Raw genomic sequence first — 16,772 nt, 5'->3', positions numbered from 1 at the left:
CCCATTATTTGAATAAGACTGCGAAAAGGACAGAAAAAACAACCCAGTCTGACTAACACACAAGGCTGAAGTAAAGACACAGGAAAGAAGCGCATTCATTTATGTTGGGAGATAGGCTGGGTCTGGCTAAGAGTGAAAATTCCCCTGAAGACATGCAGATGTGTCTCTTCCTCATCTGGTTAGTCTTGTTTTAGCCAGTCATTGGAATGACATCGTCATTCTGGTGTGTTTATGGACGCCTCAAATGTTTTAGTCTGGGTGTTGTGTTTGGACGAGGCCTGTGTCAGGGTGTTTGCGCTGTCTCACGACACGCCAGATTAAATACACACACATACATTCAATATTGTGCAGTGAGCAGTTGATGAGAAAACTACCGTGTTTGTTTTAGTATTCCATAAACAAGTCAATGACAAACATCTCTATTTAGAATTACATGATTACAAACCCTTCATTATGGACGTCCAATTCAAAGTTGCTACTATGAACTTATATTGCAGGCACTTTGTTCTGACAATACAGCTTTGGAAATGGCCAAATCCTGTTTCATCAAGACATATACTTAACATTCTCCATTTTAATGTTAACATTGTGTTGGTCAAGGAGTCTTGTCTTAGCAATATGGACCACACTCAAAAGAAGTCAAAAGACTATGCTTGCTTTACTAATTCAGGGATCATTTAAGTAAATGTATCTCACAGACACATACTTGGCTATGAAGAATTGTTTAATATTTTTGAATCTTAAATGTTCTTCCGCTGTAAAGCAGGTTCCTTCAAAAAAAAAAAAAAAAAAAAAAAACGAGACAAAAAGTGTTTGTGTGTGTGTCTTGTGACAGAGGAAGTTGGGTCTCTAGAGAGGCTCTTGTCACTGGCTCCTGTTTGTCTGTGAGTATGCTCACACACACATACAAATAAACAAGCCCAGCTGGATTTCGGAAGAGACACAATCTGCCCAGTTCTGCTTAATCCAGTGCGTGGGAAATGAACCAAACCTCTCTCACCAGCCCACGTCTCTCTTGTTCAGCCCTTCTTAAAGCGATGCTTCTGCACGCGTGTGTGGAACAGACAAGCAAGCATGCGTCTGCGCTCAAGTTTGATCTCTATGTTGGTCACGTCCTTGAGCCCCACCCTAAGTACGAGACCTCTACCTAATGTCCATCATGCGGAAGGTCAGCTGACTGTTAGCACAGCATCCTACTCTGACCCGCTGACACACAGGCCTGCTGTAGCACAGTGTGGGCCTTTGTCCAATGACTTCAACATCTGCTCTCACACCCAGCCACTCGCTCGCCCTCCAACACGCACACTTCTCGACTGAAATTGTGAGTCATTTGGTGACCGTCGCTATTTATACAGCCATTGGAGGATGATGAGACCTAAGCAATTAACTAAAATGGTCTTCTAAACTTAAACCTTTTGGAACATGATATTTTAACATGCCATTCAGGTCATAATGACCACAACACTGTGTCCTTACCAACAAGCTATTTTTCTGTCCACACTGAGAGCAAATGAGAGCAATGCTGTGCAATGCAACAAAATCTCATGGGAAAATCTTGATTATATTTCACGGGTATGCAGAAGGCGTACTTTTCTTATAACAGATTTATTAAATCATATTATATCAAAATTATTAAAAGGGGTCTATATGTGGCTTAATGTTTTAGCTATTTTATTTTATTTAGTTTGTTTATTTCTTTGTTTTAATACATTTTAATAAAAAAAAATGTTATTGTCTTTAAAAGTTTATTTAATTTGAACTAAAAATAAAGCTATTAAAATATTTTTCTGTAGTTTAAATAAAATATGTTAGATGACTAACTTAAATATAATAAAAATAAAAAAACAAGTGAAAATTAGAAATGTTGCCAGGGCAACTAACTGAAATATGTTGAAGTTTGACTTGAACTGAAATAAAAATAAATCAATAAATCAATATAGAAATAAAAATGAAGGAAAAAAAAACACAACAAAATTACCAAATTTACCTTAAAATAAAGTACCTTGAAATAAAATTGTAATAAAATTTGAAAATGTAAAAATAAAAGCTGATTAAAATGTTTAATAAATACTCAATTATAAATAATACTAAAATAACACTGGTTTTAAAGTGGAACTTATTTCAACCATTTACAATGTCAGTAGTAAATGAACAATGTTTACTCGTTCTCTGTGTTACCTGGACATAGAAATTCAAGTTTATTTTTCAGAAAAACCTTTGACAGCTCAAGGGCTTTTATGAAAACTACAGGATTATACTTTGGCACTTTTGTATCCCTGCTTACAGACAGTAGGATCGAAAGAGAGTTATTGACAGAAGTGTTATTATAAGGTATAATATAGGTTTATATTGTACCATGTGTACTCTTTAAAAATCATTATAGTAAAAATGGAACACTATGGCTAACAGCTTTTTTTACCTGTATTCACTTTTTCGGCTTTTTGCTTCACGCGGAGCTGACAGAACGGCAGTTTCTTTCAGTTTTTCCCCTCCGTTTGCCATAAAACACTGTGTTAGTGGTCAGTCATCCAGTTAGAAATGTTGGCTTCAAGCATGTAGGTTTTTTAGATTTCTTGTGCTGTTCTCTCCATATTCACGGTTCTTTGCAGCCTTTAGCCACTGTCCACAACACGCTGGATCCTTCACTGGAAAGTAACTCTGCCGATAAAATTTTACTCTAAATTCTAGAAAGACTTATTTTTATTTATTTCTTTGTTTAAATCTGCCTTTCTAGTGTATAGGCAGCCACATTTTTGACAGCCTCTTTTTAACAATAATAATATGTGAATTATTATTTTATATTTTATGTTATTTTTGTCAATATCCACAATCAGTCTCGCCTGGCTCATCCATTGTTGATGTTTAATATACATGCAGAGTGGAATTTTGGTCCAATGAGCTCTCAGTTTAGGCTGGACCATTGCGTTGCAGAAATAGCATCTAAGCAACCAACAATATAGTGTTGCTTTGCTGTATCTGGTTAGGACACAGTATAAATAGTTGTGGCATATCAGGTCAGAGGTCATTTGATGAACTAACCATTTCAGATGCTCCCTGCAGGTATGCATCTTCTCACATTTAGATATCAGTGTTTGTTTACATTGTCTCACCATCTCAGTTTAGCAAAAGGTCATCTGAGTGTCATCGTGTCAGCTCTCTCCTGCCCAGTTTAAACAGCTAAAATCAGATTACTTAAACCAGTAGAATGGGACGGGCCAAGCACTGAGCTCACCCTCTTCACGGTGCAACGATCCGTATGAAAAAAAGGACTTATTGTGCCCTCATATCGACCAATAAAAAATATTCAGCTTTCTTTTTTTTACCAGATAGAGGCGTGGGCTGGGGCCAGATAAGAAGATAGAGGAAGAAATATGGGGTGTGCAAAATGTCTGCGTTCAGCAGAAGCAAATCTTCAGATTTATTTGATATGAATTCCCACGCTCAATGAGATAAATTGCATTGGGAAACCATTTATCTGAAAGCGCCTGACATCGTGGTGCAGAAATAACTGCAGTAACCACATGTGCTTAAACTTGTGCACTTGTGTCTAGTGAGCTTTAGAGTAGTTTACATCACTGTCAGATTTTAACCCCCAATTTTGACATGCTGGAATTGATTTTCAGGAGCATTTTGCCTTTATTGAAGTTATAGATGTAAGAATTTTATTAGTAGTATATTTTAAAGGTGTCATGAACTGGCTTATATATGTATAATGTATACACACACATAAGTATTTTCCATAATGTAATGATAAAAATTAAACGTTCATATATTTTAGATTCATTGCACACCAACTGAAATATTTTAGGTCTTTAATTGTTTTAATACTGAAGATTTTGGCATACAGCTCATGAAAACTCCCAGCCTGGTTCATTACTCAAAACCGCAATAAGACTGCCGACCTGACTGCTGTCCAGAAGGCCATCATTGACGAGAGGGTAAGACACAGAAAGAAATTTCTGAACGAATAGGCTGTTCCCAGAGTGCTGTATCAAGGCACCTCAGTGGGAAGTCTGTGGGAAGGAAATATATTTACATTAGTGTGTTGCTTCATTCATTCATGTAATCTCACCTTGTCTGCAAATCCAGTCTCTTGTTTACAAACAAATCCGTGATGAAATGAAGGAACAAACGCACAATGTCTTCACCACATGAGCTGGATATTCATTAAAAATAAAGTTCATTAATGCATTCATGATATTGGAATCAAAATGAAGCTTCTGCAGTATGTTTATTGCTTAGAAGTTTCGATCCGGTTTAGCTCTATGGAGGCCTATGTCATGTCAGGTATGAGTCAATAGGCCGGGCTACAGAATCAGGCGTTGTTCTTCTTCTGTTGAGGCGGTGTTTCACCATGTGACGACGTCAAAGGGTTGGCACATTCTGAGATGGATTGTTTTCCGGCCCTGGTGTCAATAAAAGCTTTTATTTGACTTACAAGAAAGTTTTCAGTTCTGAAACTCACAGGATATTCTCCCATTACCATTACCTTTTATATATATCAAAGGGAAAGATGAAAGATGATTTCTCAATTCATCACCCCTTGTACTTTTCTGTACATTTCATTTGCATCAACATTTTAAATATCTGGGACATTTTGGCCCCAAAAACCTGTTACATTTCTGAAACTGGCATACCTTTGCTGTTTATTCTGTATGTTAATTGTAACCATCTCATTGCAGGATTTCTAAAAACATCCCCACCACTAAAGATGTGGAGCCTCTGTTGGAGATAGATGGTGATATTCGCAGTTTTGAGGTGTTTCTCTCATCACACACCCCTGTTCTCACCGCACGTGATGTCGAGATGTTCCTGCCCTGTACTGTCAACCTGGATCCCAAACTAAGGGAGATCATCGCAGGTACAAACACTTTTGTCTAGCTATAAATATGAAGGATATACCATGGACTTGTTTTTATATAAAGCCAAGTAGAAACTAGCCATAGCCCAACCTCATACTTTGGCATTTGGCGCCCAACATTAATTGACTAAATGTCCAATTTAGATGAAAGATATAGCTTATATTGCTTGATGTTTTATCACATCTGGTATAAACAGTGTGAAAGAAAACTTGGTAATACTACTTAAAGCCTTTATACGTAATGCATTATATCATAATGTTGTTTAATGCATTCATTATGCCTTTTAATGCACCTTATAATGCATTTGATAGTCTCAATAATTGGATCCACATTTATAATATATTATAGTACTTGTTCATTAAATACACTCCTTTAGAAAGTATAATGGATTAAAACGTATGACAAACAACCAATTTCAGATGTAACAAGGAATCTGAAAATATTAATACAGTTTAACTTTGGTTACAACTATTTACAAAAAGATGTAATGCATTATAACGTACATTATGAATACCTTTTTTTATTATGCATTATACATAGATCTTTTATTACACAAAAATAGTATTTATTAAATTGAATATAAAATTATATATATAATATTGTATTAAATATATACTATAATATAATACCAATAATTTTTGACCTTGTGTTTACTAAACGGATTAAAAATCACACTAAATTATGTTTTTTAAAAATGCAGAGAGTTTTAGGGTTTGGGGGTAGAATATACAATTTATACAGTATAATCATTGTCTATAGTACACAAAATACTTTTTTTTTTTCCTCTGGCTATAGATGTGTAAATGCACACAGTGCTCAATTTATTGATGTGGATTTCTCTAAATCATTGCAAATATGAGAGGTGATATCTCATCACATGATAACGGTCAGCTGGTCTGTGCTTTGAGACAGCAGACGTTGCATGGTGCAATGTGACAATGGACTGTGCAATAAAGGTTCCTTTGTTAACCCAGAGAGATGAGTAAGGTCTCCATTGTGTTCACCTCAGGAAATGAAACATCACAGAATCTCGATGAACCGCTTGTTTTCTGAGTCAGCCAGCCAGTCTTATTTGGTCGGCCTGGGTGACTCAGAAATATTATTTCCAACCCGACAAAATCTGAAGTATGTTTCAGCCCTTGAGACTTTGACGTTAACGCAAATGTGAATTTCATTGGGAGCCATTTCCCACGTTTATTACTTCAAGGTGCGTTTTTGCGATTTGCTGCTTCTGTTGGGAAAAATCTGTGTTTTTCTAAGAGAATTAAACCACAGAGGCCTTTCTTTTCTCACATGTAACTTACTATAAATGCTTCATTTGGCTGAAGTCGACTGTGAGTGGGAGGATTTGAATGCCTTTAAAGTGCTGGCCAAGATTAAGATCTCTCTCTCTCTCTCTCTCTCTCTCTCTCTCTCTCTCTCTCTCTCTCTCTCTCTCTCTCTCTCTCTCTCTCTCTCTCTCTCTCTCTCTCTCTCTCTCTCTCTCTCTCTCTCTCTCTCTCTCTCTCTCTCTCTCTCTCTCTCTCTCTCTCTCTCTCTCTTTCAGATGTACGAGATGCACGAGAGCAGATGCACCTTGGAGGAGTCAGCTATCCCCCACTGCCCCTGCAAGATGCTTCAGTACGGCCGCACTCTGCATTTGGGCAGCAGTCTATGGCCTGCTCTCCTACAGGCTCTTTCCCTGGGTCTTTTCCCCCTGCTGGAGTGCTGCCAGCCGCTCAACCCCACAGTAGCTACTTTAGTGGGCTTACGGGACCCCAACACCCCTTCTACAACCGGGTGAGACCTCAATCAGAGAGATTGGTTATTGAGTTCAGGCTTTGTTTATGGAGTTACTAAAACATACCTGTGATAATTATGTAGCAAAATGCGAACAAGAACAAAACAGACCTTCTGACGCTTTTTTTCTTTTTTTTAAACATAAACCCCAAATATATATATGCTGGTTAATCAAATATTACAACATAAACATGTTGCTGTTGATGATGTTGCTGCTGCTGTTGTTGCTGTTGATTATCATTTTAATTATTAGTAGTAAGTTAGTAGTAGTTGCATGATTATTATCAAAAACAACAACAACAACAATATGCTGTAATATAAAATTAACCAGCATTGTAAAAAAAAAAACATATATTTTTATATATATAATTTTTTATGGGCTTTACTACTAATAATAGTAATTTAAATAATGTTTCATAAACTATTAATAGTAGTAGTAATAGTTCATAATAATAATATTACTATTACACTATTAATAGCCCTAAAGTAATATTTCATACAATATTTAGCTTATTGTTTATTAATACTCTTAATATTATAATAATAATAATAATAATAATAATAATAATAATAATAATAACATATTATTGATTTTGTAATATAAATTAACCAGCATTGTGTACATTGTAACTTTTTTATTTAAAAAAAAAATCAATTTAATTTTGTACGGGTTTTACTACTACTACTACTAATAATATACTACTATAAAATATTTCATAAAATATTAATAGTAGTAGTAAGATTATTCATAATAGTATTAATATTGATAATAATAATAATAGTAATAATTATTTGTGTGTTAGTTTGTGTGTATCCCAGGCATAACAAATCATCATAAATCATGTGTTTATTGGCTCTCATGTGTGTTTGACCTCTCATTAAATGAGACTGATGTTGCGCTGACCCTTATTCCTGAGTATTCGTCTGTTCTCTCCACCTCTGTAGCCGTACTTCCCTCATCATGTTTATCACCTGCCCCGACATTACCCTGGCAACCCCCATCACACCCCTTCACGCCCTGCTACTAAACTCCATAAGGACCCAAGTCTGGGACTAGTAAGTGCATAATTAAAAGTATGTACACGGCTGGCAGACACAGGTTTTAGTGCCTAGTCTATATGGCCACAATAATGTCTTTGTCTCATGGTACTAAATGTTTTTTTTCTCAACATTTTTTTCGAGCTCCTCGTGACAAACAGCCTATGGCTTTTATGCTATAATTTACACATTAAACTCACAGAGCAGTTTTAGGTTTTAATAACTCTCTGTTAATCACTGCTGTTTTATATATAGAAACCATATTGTACAATTTTGTAGCATTCTAGCATTTTCCCCTGATCCTCCAATATATGTAATTTGATTTTGAAAAAAACTTTTCCTTTTCTCCTCTCGAAGTCTTAGAATTAAACAGCTAGCATACCTTTAAGACTTTTGTATATAAATTAAATGCTTTATGATTTGCTAACATTTTTGCATGGCAAATGAGTAATAATCTCTCTGCCACTATACATTCTAGACAATGTGTTAATGTGTATACATTATACATACATTATAACCTCTGAAATGTCTGGCTATTTAGAGTCTGTATCAGAATTTATGTATATTGTAGAGCATGATAACGCTTTTTTTTTAATGATAGACTTGATAATGTTTTAAAAATTCAAAATATCATTTATAGAAACATTTGGGAAAAACTCCATAGTTCAGGTCAGTCTCTGCGTTTTTAATTTTTTTTTAGCTTTTAGTATGACTGTGTTAGCCTTAAAGTTATGTATAAGCTGGTATGTTCCAAAACAATGACAAAATTTGTATTTAGGACTTCACCTTCTCATCAAATCTTCTGTCCAATCAAAATGCTCTCTAGAATCTAAAGCCCGCCCCCTTCACTGCTGAAGCTGCAGCTGAAATCGGTCACATTTACTAATTTCTACATGGTGAAAGGCACATAGCACACTATATATGTGATAGGAAACGATTTATTGAAAATATGCTTCCATTTGAGGCGAATGAAGTCTGTTTTCACATTAGTTTCACGCACCGCAGCAGCACACACACCAACGGCTCTGGTCTAATTTTTTTATTAATTTAGACTACAGACACGAGAGCGCAGCACGGATCATATGCGCGAGTCCGTGCAAACAACAAACATATCGGACCCATTTGAATTTTGCACAGAATGCTGCATTTCAAAGCGATATGGAGGAGATTATGATGATAAACAGTGTTAGAGGAAACTGGCTTTACCAAACAGAAAGGTCCGCTCTAGTCAAACTGTATATTAGCGAAACGCTATTGGCTGTTTCAAAAAAGGGGAGGAGTTGCTAACAGCTGGAGCCATTTCAGGGGAAATTAAGTCAACACGTTGAATAATGCGGCGCGTTTCAAGGCACTTCAGCGGGCCTTTAAGTCCAATCCCAATTCTATTTTATTCCCCTTGCCCCTTGAAACAGAGTGGCAAGGCGTAGGGGTGAAAATATTCCCCTAAGAAATGGGACACCACTACTATACCATTACATGTCATCATACCCCGTTTCTTTTATTAGTGTTCTGTAACATTTGACCAGTATGAACAGCAGTGAAGTGCATAGGCTATATCTAACAGAGATCAGGCGCAAGAACGCTCCCAAAATTGTTTTGCGCTGTATTTGGACTTAAGAAATAGCTCGTTTTAAGTTAAAAAACGAATGAGCTATTGAGTTTCCTAAGACGAAACAGAATGATACAGAACATACAAGACTGGTGGAGCCACTTTTCCAACGGGCCAAACTGTTCTCCTTGTTTGTTAACCGTTCCATTCTGTGACTATCTGCAATGTAATACAAACGAGTCAGTTGTTCCCATGGAGACGCAGGAGTTTACAGATGATATGTGATGTGTAACATACTACGAACACCCCTTTGTTCGTAGTATGTTCTCGAAAAATCTTTGTTTAAATTTTATGTGGCCCTTACCCCTACCACTTCTGCCAAAAGAGAATCAAAATACCCCTTCCCCTTCATGTGAACACAAAACAAAGGGGTAGGGGAAAGGGCTAATGGGTAGAAATGGGATTAGGCCTAAATGTCCATGCTTCTGCAACTATCTTTTATCCTCTGGTTCTTCCTCTTTCACCCTCTCTGTCTCCCTTCATCAGGATATAATCAGAGAGGACTCCAGTGAGGGTCTTCCCTCTCCTACATCCCCCTCTATGGTAACTTTTAGTAGTGTGTGTGTGTGTGTGTAATATGCAGTAGAATATTTTAATGTCTAAAAACACACACACATATACTCTTTTGCTGGTGGCATGTTACCCTTACATAGCTGTCCAGTGTCAGCCTGCGTTGCTCGAATCCTAAAGCTTGATGTGCAGTGACCAATATTGAGCAACCTATTGCTGGAACTAAGCATCCGTTTCACTCTCCATCTTTATTATTTAAAGGGTTAGTTCACACAAAAATGTAATTTATATCATTAATGATGACTCAGTCGTTCCACACCCGTAAGACCCTGTTCTTCGGAACGCAGTTTAAGATATTTGATATTAGTCAGAGAGCTTTTCTGTTCCTATATTTCCTATATATATTATCCTATATCCTATATATATTCTATATATATATTTATTTAACACTCTTAATTCTGAGTATAAAACAAGCAACAACATCATAAAATCAGTATCACATGCCCCTTCAGAAATCAGAGTAATGGCTGCTGATTTTTTAAAATTAATTTATTAATTTATTCAAATTAATAAATTCTAAAATCTGTTAAAATAGAAAGCAGTTATTTGAAATGCAATAATTTAAAAAATAAATCTATTTTAAATGAACACTTATTTACACAATATGTATACAATTAAAGTGCAGTATCCATTGACTGCAGGCTGTTGGAATAATATATCTGTTGCCAAATCATTTACCTGCTAATGCCAATAATCTCAAAATGGCGGACAGTCATAATTATCTCAGATTAGACTGATTACATAATTAATCACTTTATAACAACCATCACCGATGCTCAGTGACATATCATTCGTCACAACTTATCATCCCCCAAACCACCTATCCACACATCTCTCAGCTCCTACAGCACATTCTCCATTCCTGCACCTCTGTCCTTCTTCCCCACTGGTTTTGCTTGAGTCACGCCCTGCCGCTGCTTTCTCTCTTCATATCCTGCTTTCCTTCCTTCAGCTCTGTTGTTTTGCTCTTTCATGCCTCCATCATTTGATCCGCTCTCTGGTCTGTCCCCTCATCGCTGCTTTGTTCTGCGTGATGTGAAAGGCTGCTGCTATCAGAGGCTGGCTGGATTAGCATCAGCAGTGCTTGGACGGCACGCTGAATGAGGCCGCTCTTATCAGCAGAGAGAGCCGCTTCCTTCAGCGCGCACGTCTGTTTCCTCCTCCCCGGCCTCCTCGCGCTAATTACACTCTTATCGCCCGGCTCGAACACTCGCCCATCAGGGTGGGGCCGTTTTGGAATGAAACGACTTCTTCTCGCCGTGGAGTCATGCAAAGTCCTCTCTGTTTCTCCTTTTATCGTCCTGTGTGTTTTTTTTTCTGTTCATGCTCTTTGCCAGTTCATCCTTTCTCCAAAATATTGTTCTTATGAGTCACTCCATCTGAAGTTTTCTGTTAGATTTGATTGTTACTGGGAAATCCGTGCAGGTTGGATGCTGTGAAACCAGCACCTGTCATAAATAATGTTCTTGTGTGCGTTTGATTCATTGGCGATTGACGCATGTGACCTAATCCCTCCTTTCCTCTCCTTTTGTCACCCCCAGATAAAATCTCAGCCCTTCAGAATGAAGCAGGTACAGACATTGAAACCCTTCAGTTTTTCCGTGTTTTACTGTGTTATTAAGAGGACTCCTGTTCCTTTTGGCTTGCTTCTCTTACAACCAGAACAAAATGAACAGCCAGTTCTGTCACTGTAAAATTTCTGTTCAAATACACAATGTGGCCCAAAGTATGCAAACAAGAAAACGTTGCATGCTGTCCGAATCCAGAAAGGACTAAAAAAGCACTATAAAATACAGCAACGGGCATCAGTAGAAGTTGTTAAAGTGGTAATTCACCCAAAAAAGAAAGTTTGATGTTTATTTGCTTACCCCCAGGGCATCCAATATGTAGAGCCCCTTTCACACTGCACGTCGGACCCGCAATATTCCCGGAACATTGCCGGGTCGCCTTCTGTGTGAAAGCAACCACGTCCCGGAATTGATTACCGAATTGAACCCGGGTCGGGGACCTAGTAATATTGCGGGATTCAACCCGGGACGAGCGCTGTGTGAACAAAAGCCAAAACTAATGCCGCAACGTGTACGTAGTTATCGTGCGACTTCTAGAGCTTGTTTTTTCAATAATACAACCCTGCAGTGCAAGAAGAGCTAGTCTGTGTTTTAAACGCAGAGAGTGTTCGTATACAAAAGAAACTAAAACTAAACAAGCAGAAATGTGCGCAAACTGGACACAAGTCGAGACCACGGAGCTCCTTACTATCCGCGCTGAAGCTGAGATCGCTCGCCATTATACGTCACATCAGGATGTCACGTGTCAACTCGATCCGGGACCGTTAAGCGTTGTGTGTGAAAGCGCACATATTACGGTATTTCGCTGGCAGTGAGAATGGACCAAATCTAGTGGCCCGGGAACAAATGCCGGGTCGCATTATCCGTGTATTTGCCGGAATCGCAGTGTGAAAGGGGCTTAGGTGTGTTTGTTTCTTCAGTAGAACAGAAATTAGATTTTTAACCCAAACCGTTGCTCATATAATGCATGTCAGTGGGGTGTATTTCTATGAGAGCCACTATGAGAGTAAAAAACAGACATACGAATCTATGTTTCACCCTGCGGCTCGTCATGATACATGTCTTAAGACACGAAACAATCGTTTTTTTTGTGAGAAGCCGAACAGTATTTATATAATTTTTTACCTCAAATACAACTCTAAATACATCGGCCTTCCCCACCCTATCACTGCCTGCAAGTGAGGTCAAATTACATGATATGGCGTAGAGATACATGCAAGAGATCACTTCCCTTGCTTGATGCACCTTGCACCCATTGAGAAATGCCGTATCTTGTACATTTGACCTCACTTGCAGGCAAGCGGTGTGGTCGCAGCTTTTATACACAGTGTTGAATTTGAGGTAAAACATGATATAAATACTGCTCAGTTTCTCGCACAAACCGATCGTTTCGTGTCTTAAGACATCGATGTGGCGCAGGGTTTAATATGGATTCGTATGTCTGTTTTTTTAATCTCATAGTGGCTAGTTTTCAAGGCACTAATTTACTTTTATTTCTTGTATTTTTCTTTACATGACTGCTGCTTTACATGACTGCTACATGACTGACTTAGTTTACATGACTGCTGCTGATGAATTGGACATAAGCACAAATATTTTAGGTGAAATCAAATTATGTCAAGCTATGTTGAGAATCCACAGCACTCATTTGTGAACAAAGAATCATGGTCATGAACATTTAATTTTTTTTGGCTACTCATCACAGTAAATGTTTCCGAAGCAGATAAAGATACATGGCCCAGTCGTCCTTATATGAAGAAAATGCTTGTAAAATGTTAATTCTGAGTCATTTATGGAGTAAACTAAGGTGTCAAATGTTTGAAAGGCGCAATATAATATAGTATATAATATGTATATATGAATACACAATACATGTATATATTTAATAAATATTTGTATGTATATACTGTATATGTATTTATATAATTTATATATAAATATTTATAACTTTTATTGTGGATGCAATTAATCACAATTAATCGTTTGACATAATATAATATAATATAATATAATATAATATAATATAATATAATATAATATAATATAATATAATATAATATAATATAATATAATATAATATAATATAATATAATATAATATAGGTATTGGGGTATATATTAATAAACAGACCTTGGGACTCACATGGTCTACACTTGAAGACTTAACCTTTGCATTTTATATTAAACATGTATTTTACTTTCTGCATAGTCTTGTAATGATAACTCCCATTCATGACTTCGACAGATAGGCATTTCCATCATTTATATTGTTCCTTCATCCATAACTGGACAAATGTTCCTCATTCTGAGATGACATCGAATGACTGCTTTGGCTGTTCTTGAGTTGTACTGCTTTTGCATTGCATGGCTTTGACCATGCCTCATGCCTTCCCATCCCAGAATGTATTATGAATTATTATTGAGTATATTATTGTATGTGTGTAGGGCTCTGGTTCTGTGGTTTCTAGTGGAGCTCAGGTCCTTCTCAGTTCTCTCAGCATTGATGGAGTATGTGAGAAGCTCAGACAGATCCAGGGCCTGGACTCAAGCATGCTGGAACAGTACGCCGGCACAATCAAAAAGGTATGTTCCATTTAAAGGTTTGGCAAGTGATTTTTACTGAGCACTTTCACAAACACAGTTCACTTTGTTGTTCCATTGCTTCTTTAAAACATTGGAGGCACAAATCTTTATGGGACATATACACTACTGTTCAAAGGTTTTGGGCCAAATAAATGCAATTCTTTTGCTTTTTCTGTTTATCAAAGATTGCTTAAAAATATTAATATTTAAGTAGATTAATTGCTACTGGTTGGTATGATTTATTTTGAATGCTTTATGCTTTAAATACATGTATCTTATGCTCACCAAGATTAATTTGATCAAATGCATTTTTAATTCAAAATACAGGAAACATTTTATTTTAAAAATGTTTTAAAATAACTGTTTGATTGATCCTTCAGAATTCATTCTAATATGCTGTTTTGGTTCTCAAGCAGTTGTTGCTTAATATTTTTGTGGAAGATGTAATTATTATTTTTTTCAAGATAGAAAGGTCAAAAAAGCATTTATTTGAAATAGATTTTTGTTGTAATAATTTAAACGTCTCTGTCATGTTTGATCAATTAAACACATCCTTGATGAACTAAACTATTATTCTTTTCTCCTTTTAAAATACTACTCAAGTAAAAGTAATCATTTATAGAATATTAAAGTATAAGTACTCAATTACTCTTTACACATTAATTATACACTATCAAAGCATTAAAGTGTAGACTAATATTCTAAAATATCAATTTAAATTACTGATAATTCTAGTGTGCAAACAAGTGAAACAATATACCATAAAGAATTAAAAAAGGAGATAAACAAATTGTGTGTAAATATGTGGTGACAAATAGTAACGAACAGATGTCACATGGGGCAAAATGCATTAGCGCTATACAATCATACTAGTTTTATAGCAGATTTATTTCACAAATAACTTACTCATTACCTAAATATGGTCTCATTGACAAAAATCAATACTAAAATACATTAGTAACTTAGTTGCATGCACATTCATGCTCTACGATATCCGTTTTGTGTCGTTTTGAACGACTCAATCAGTAGTTCACTCAAGAACAGCTGCAATTGGATCAGTCCAATTTTCAATCATTCAGTGGTATTTGTGAACCAGTTCAGCACATTCTTTGTAATTGGAAAGAATCAACTCGTTCATGAATTGCATATCACTCTTATGTCTCAGAGGGGGTTGAGATTTCTTCAGTTCGGAATAACAAGGACGATATTGTTTTACTGGAATTTAGTGGAGTTAAAAAATACACAAATGTGCTTTGGTAAACTTTTACTTTACTATTTTCCAAAGTTAAAAAAAAAAAATGATAAAGTACAGATACGTGAAAAATGTTCTTTAAAGGAATATTTTACCCAAAAATGGAAATTCTGTCATAATTTAATCACCTTCAAGTTGTTCCAAACCTGTCTGCAGTTGAAAGTAGCCAGTGACTTCTAAAGGATGATAAAATACTATGGAAGTCAATGGCTCCTGTCAACCGTTTGGTTACCCACATTCTTCAAGATATCTTCTTTTGTGTTCAGCCAAAGAAAGAAAGTCATACAGGTTTGGAACAACATGACGGTGAGTAAATGATGACAGCATTTTTGGGTGAGCTATCCTTTTAAGTACAGTAATGAAGTAGATATAGATAAAGTTGCTGTCCACCACTAGTTGCTAAATTTTCACAATATTCATTTTATCTTCTGAAGTTGATCAACATTATCTGAAAGTCAGTTTTATGCCCTATTTATTTATTTTTTTACCCTGTTTGTGGAAATGTACCAATTACTAAAAGAAATTTGGAAAAACAGGACAGAGACATGCAGTGTGGTAAATTAGTCCTGCCCAGTAAATACATGTTCATCTATTGGAAAATAGTAGTTTTATCAGCTCCATGTGGTGCATACAGAGATCCGACAATGAGGCCTTTCTTTCCACTGGACAACATCTGAAGAAAGCAATGACATTTCTGATGTCTCAGTTCGACATCCATTAGTCAACCTGCCAGCTGTGTCCCATCAGACTGCATACTTAAACATCTCTGTTGTGAACTTTGTTTCAACCCCCGACATACGGCTAAGATCAAATTGATGTAAAGTTTGTAAGCTATAATGCCATAATGTTTTTATGTCCAATTCTGTCACTGCAGGCCAATGTGAACGGTCGTGTTCTGTCTCAGTGCAACCTTGATGAGCTCAAGAAGGAAATGAACATGAACTTTGGGGACTGGCATCTCTTCAGGTCCATGGTAAGACATCAGCTGATTTGTGATTTTCTGTTCTTAATCCTAAGTGTTCAGATCAGATAGTGGTCATCTTTCTGTTTGTGGGTTGTAATGTTTAGCTTATCTCTATCGGGAAGAAGGCTGGATGGGGTTGAAATAAGGAACACATGTAGCTGTGTTGATCAGATTTCCATTTGCGCTTATACAAACGAATGTTGTGTTGCCAGCAAGCAGGCAGCCATCTGGTCCAAGATGGCTGCTTTCTGGATGAAGGAGGGTTATTGTCAGTGGGAGCTCGGTGTCCACTTGAAGATCTGAATAGCTTGACGTTTACAAGAAAGTAGCATTCTTCAGGCTGGAAACAAGTCCAAATGGAACGACTTGGGGCTAGTTGTGATATTGGCATGCCTTAAAGGTTTCCCATAGTACTACGGCCTTAGTGAAGCGCACATTTAAAACTTAAGCCCTATTCAAATGTGACTCTTTCCCTAGGGAGAACAGTTAATATTTTTTACATATTATTTATATATTAATATATTGTCTCTATTTTATCAAACACGTCT

The 16,772-nt window shown here is 36.6% G+C and overlaps 1 protein-coding gene across 5 annotated transcripts in view; it reads left to right on the top strand.

Annotated features, from left to right (window-relative positions):
- The window catches only part of kidins220a (kinase D-interacting substrate 220a), a 58,397-nt gene that overhangs the window by 33,784 nt on the left and 7,841 nt on the right, over positions 1 to 16,772 (top strand). For 4 of the 5 annotated variants that reach the window (XM_067455349.1, XM_067455348.1, XM_067455351.1 and 1 more), the window contains exons 23-29: positions 4,683 to 4,861; positions 6,409 to 6,641; positions 7,587 to 7,697; positions 9,775 to 9,831; positions 11,400 to 11,429; positions 13,871 to 14,008; positions 16,135 to 16,233. In XM_067455349.1, the coding sequence (XP_067311450.1) occupies positions 4,683 to 4,861; positions 6,409 to 6,641; positions 7,587 to 7,697; positions 9,775 to 9,831; positions 11,400 to 11,429; positions 13,871 to 14,008; positions 16,135 to 16,233 (847 nt within the window). The remainder of the gene's footprint in view (positions 1 to 4,682; positions 4,862 to 6,408; positions 6,642 to 7,586; positions 7,698 to 9,774; positions 9,832 to 11,399; positions 11,430 to 13,870; positions 14,009 to 16,134; positions 16,234 to 16,772) is intronic. The other variant, XM_067455352.1, reaches the window with a different exon arrangement.

The sequence above is a fragment of the Pseudorasbora parva genome, chromosome 10 (genome assembly GCF_024679245.1).
Source record: "Pseudorasbora parva isolate DD20220531a chromosome 10, ASM2467924v1, whole genome shotgun sequence".
NCBI lineage: Eukaryota > Metazoa > Chordata > Actinopteri > Cypriniformes > Gobionidae > Pseudorasbora > Pseudorasbora parva.
This window is presented reverse-complemented; position numbering and strand designations above follow the sequence as displayed.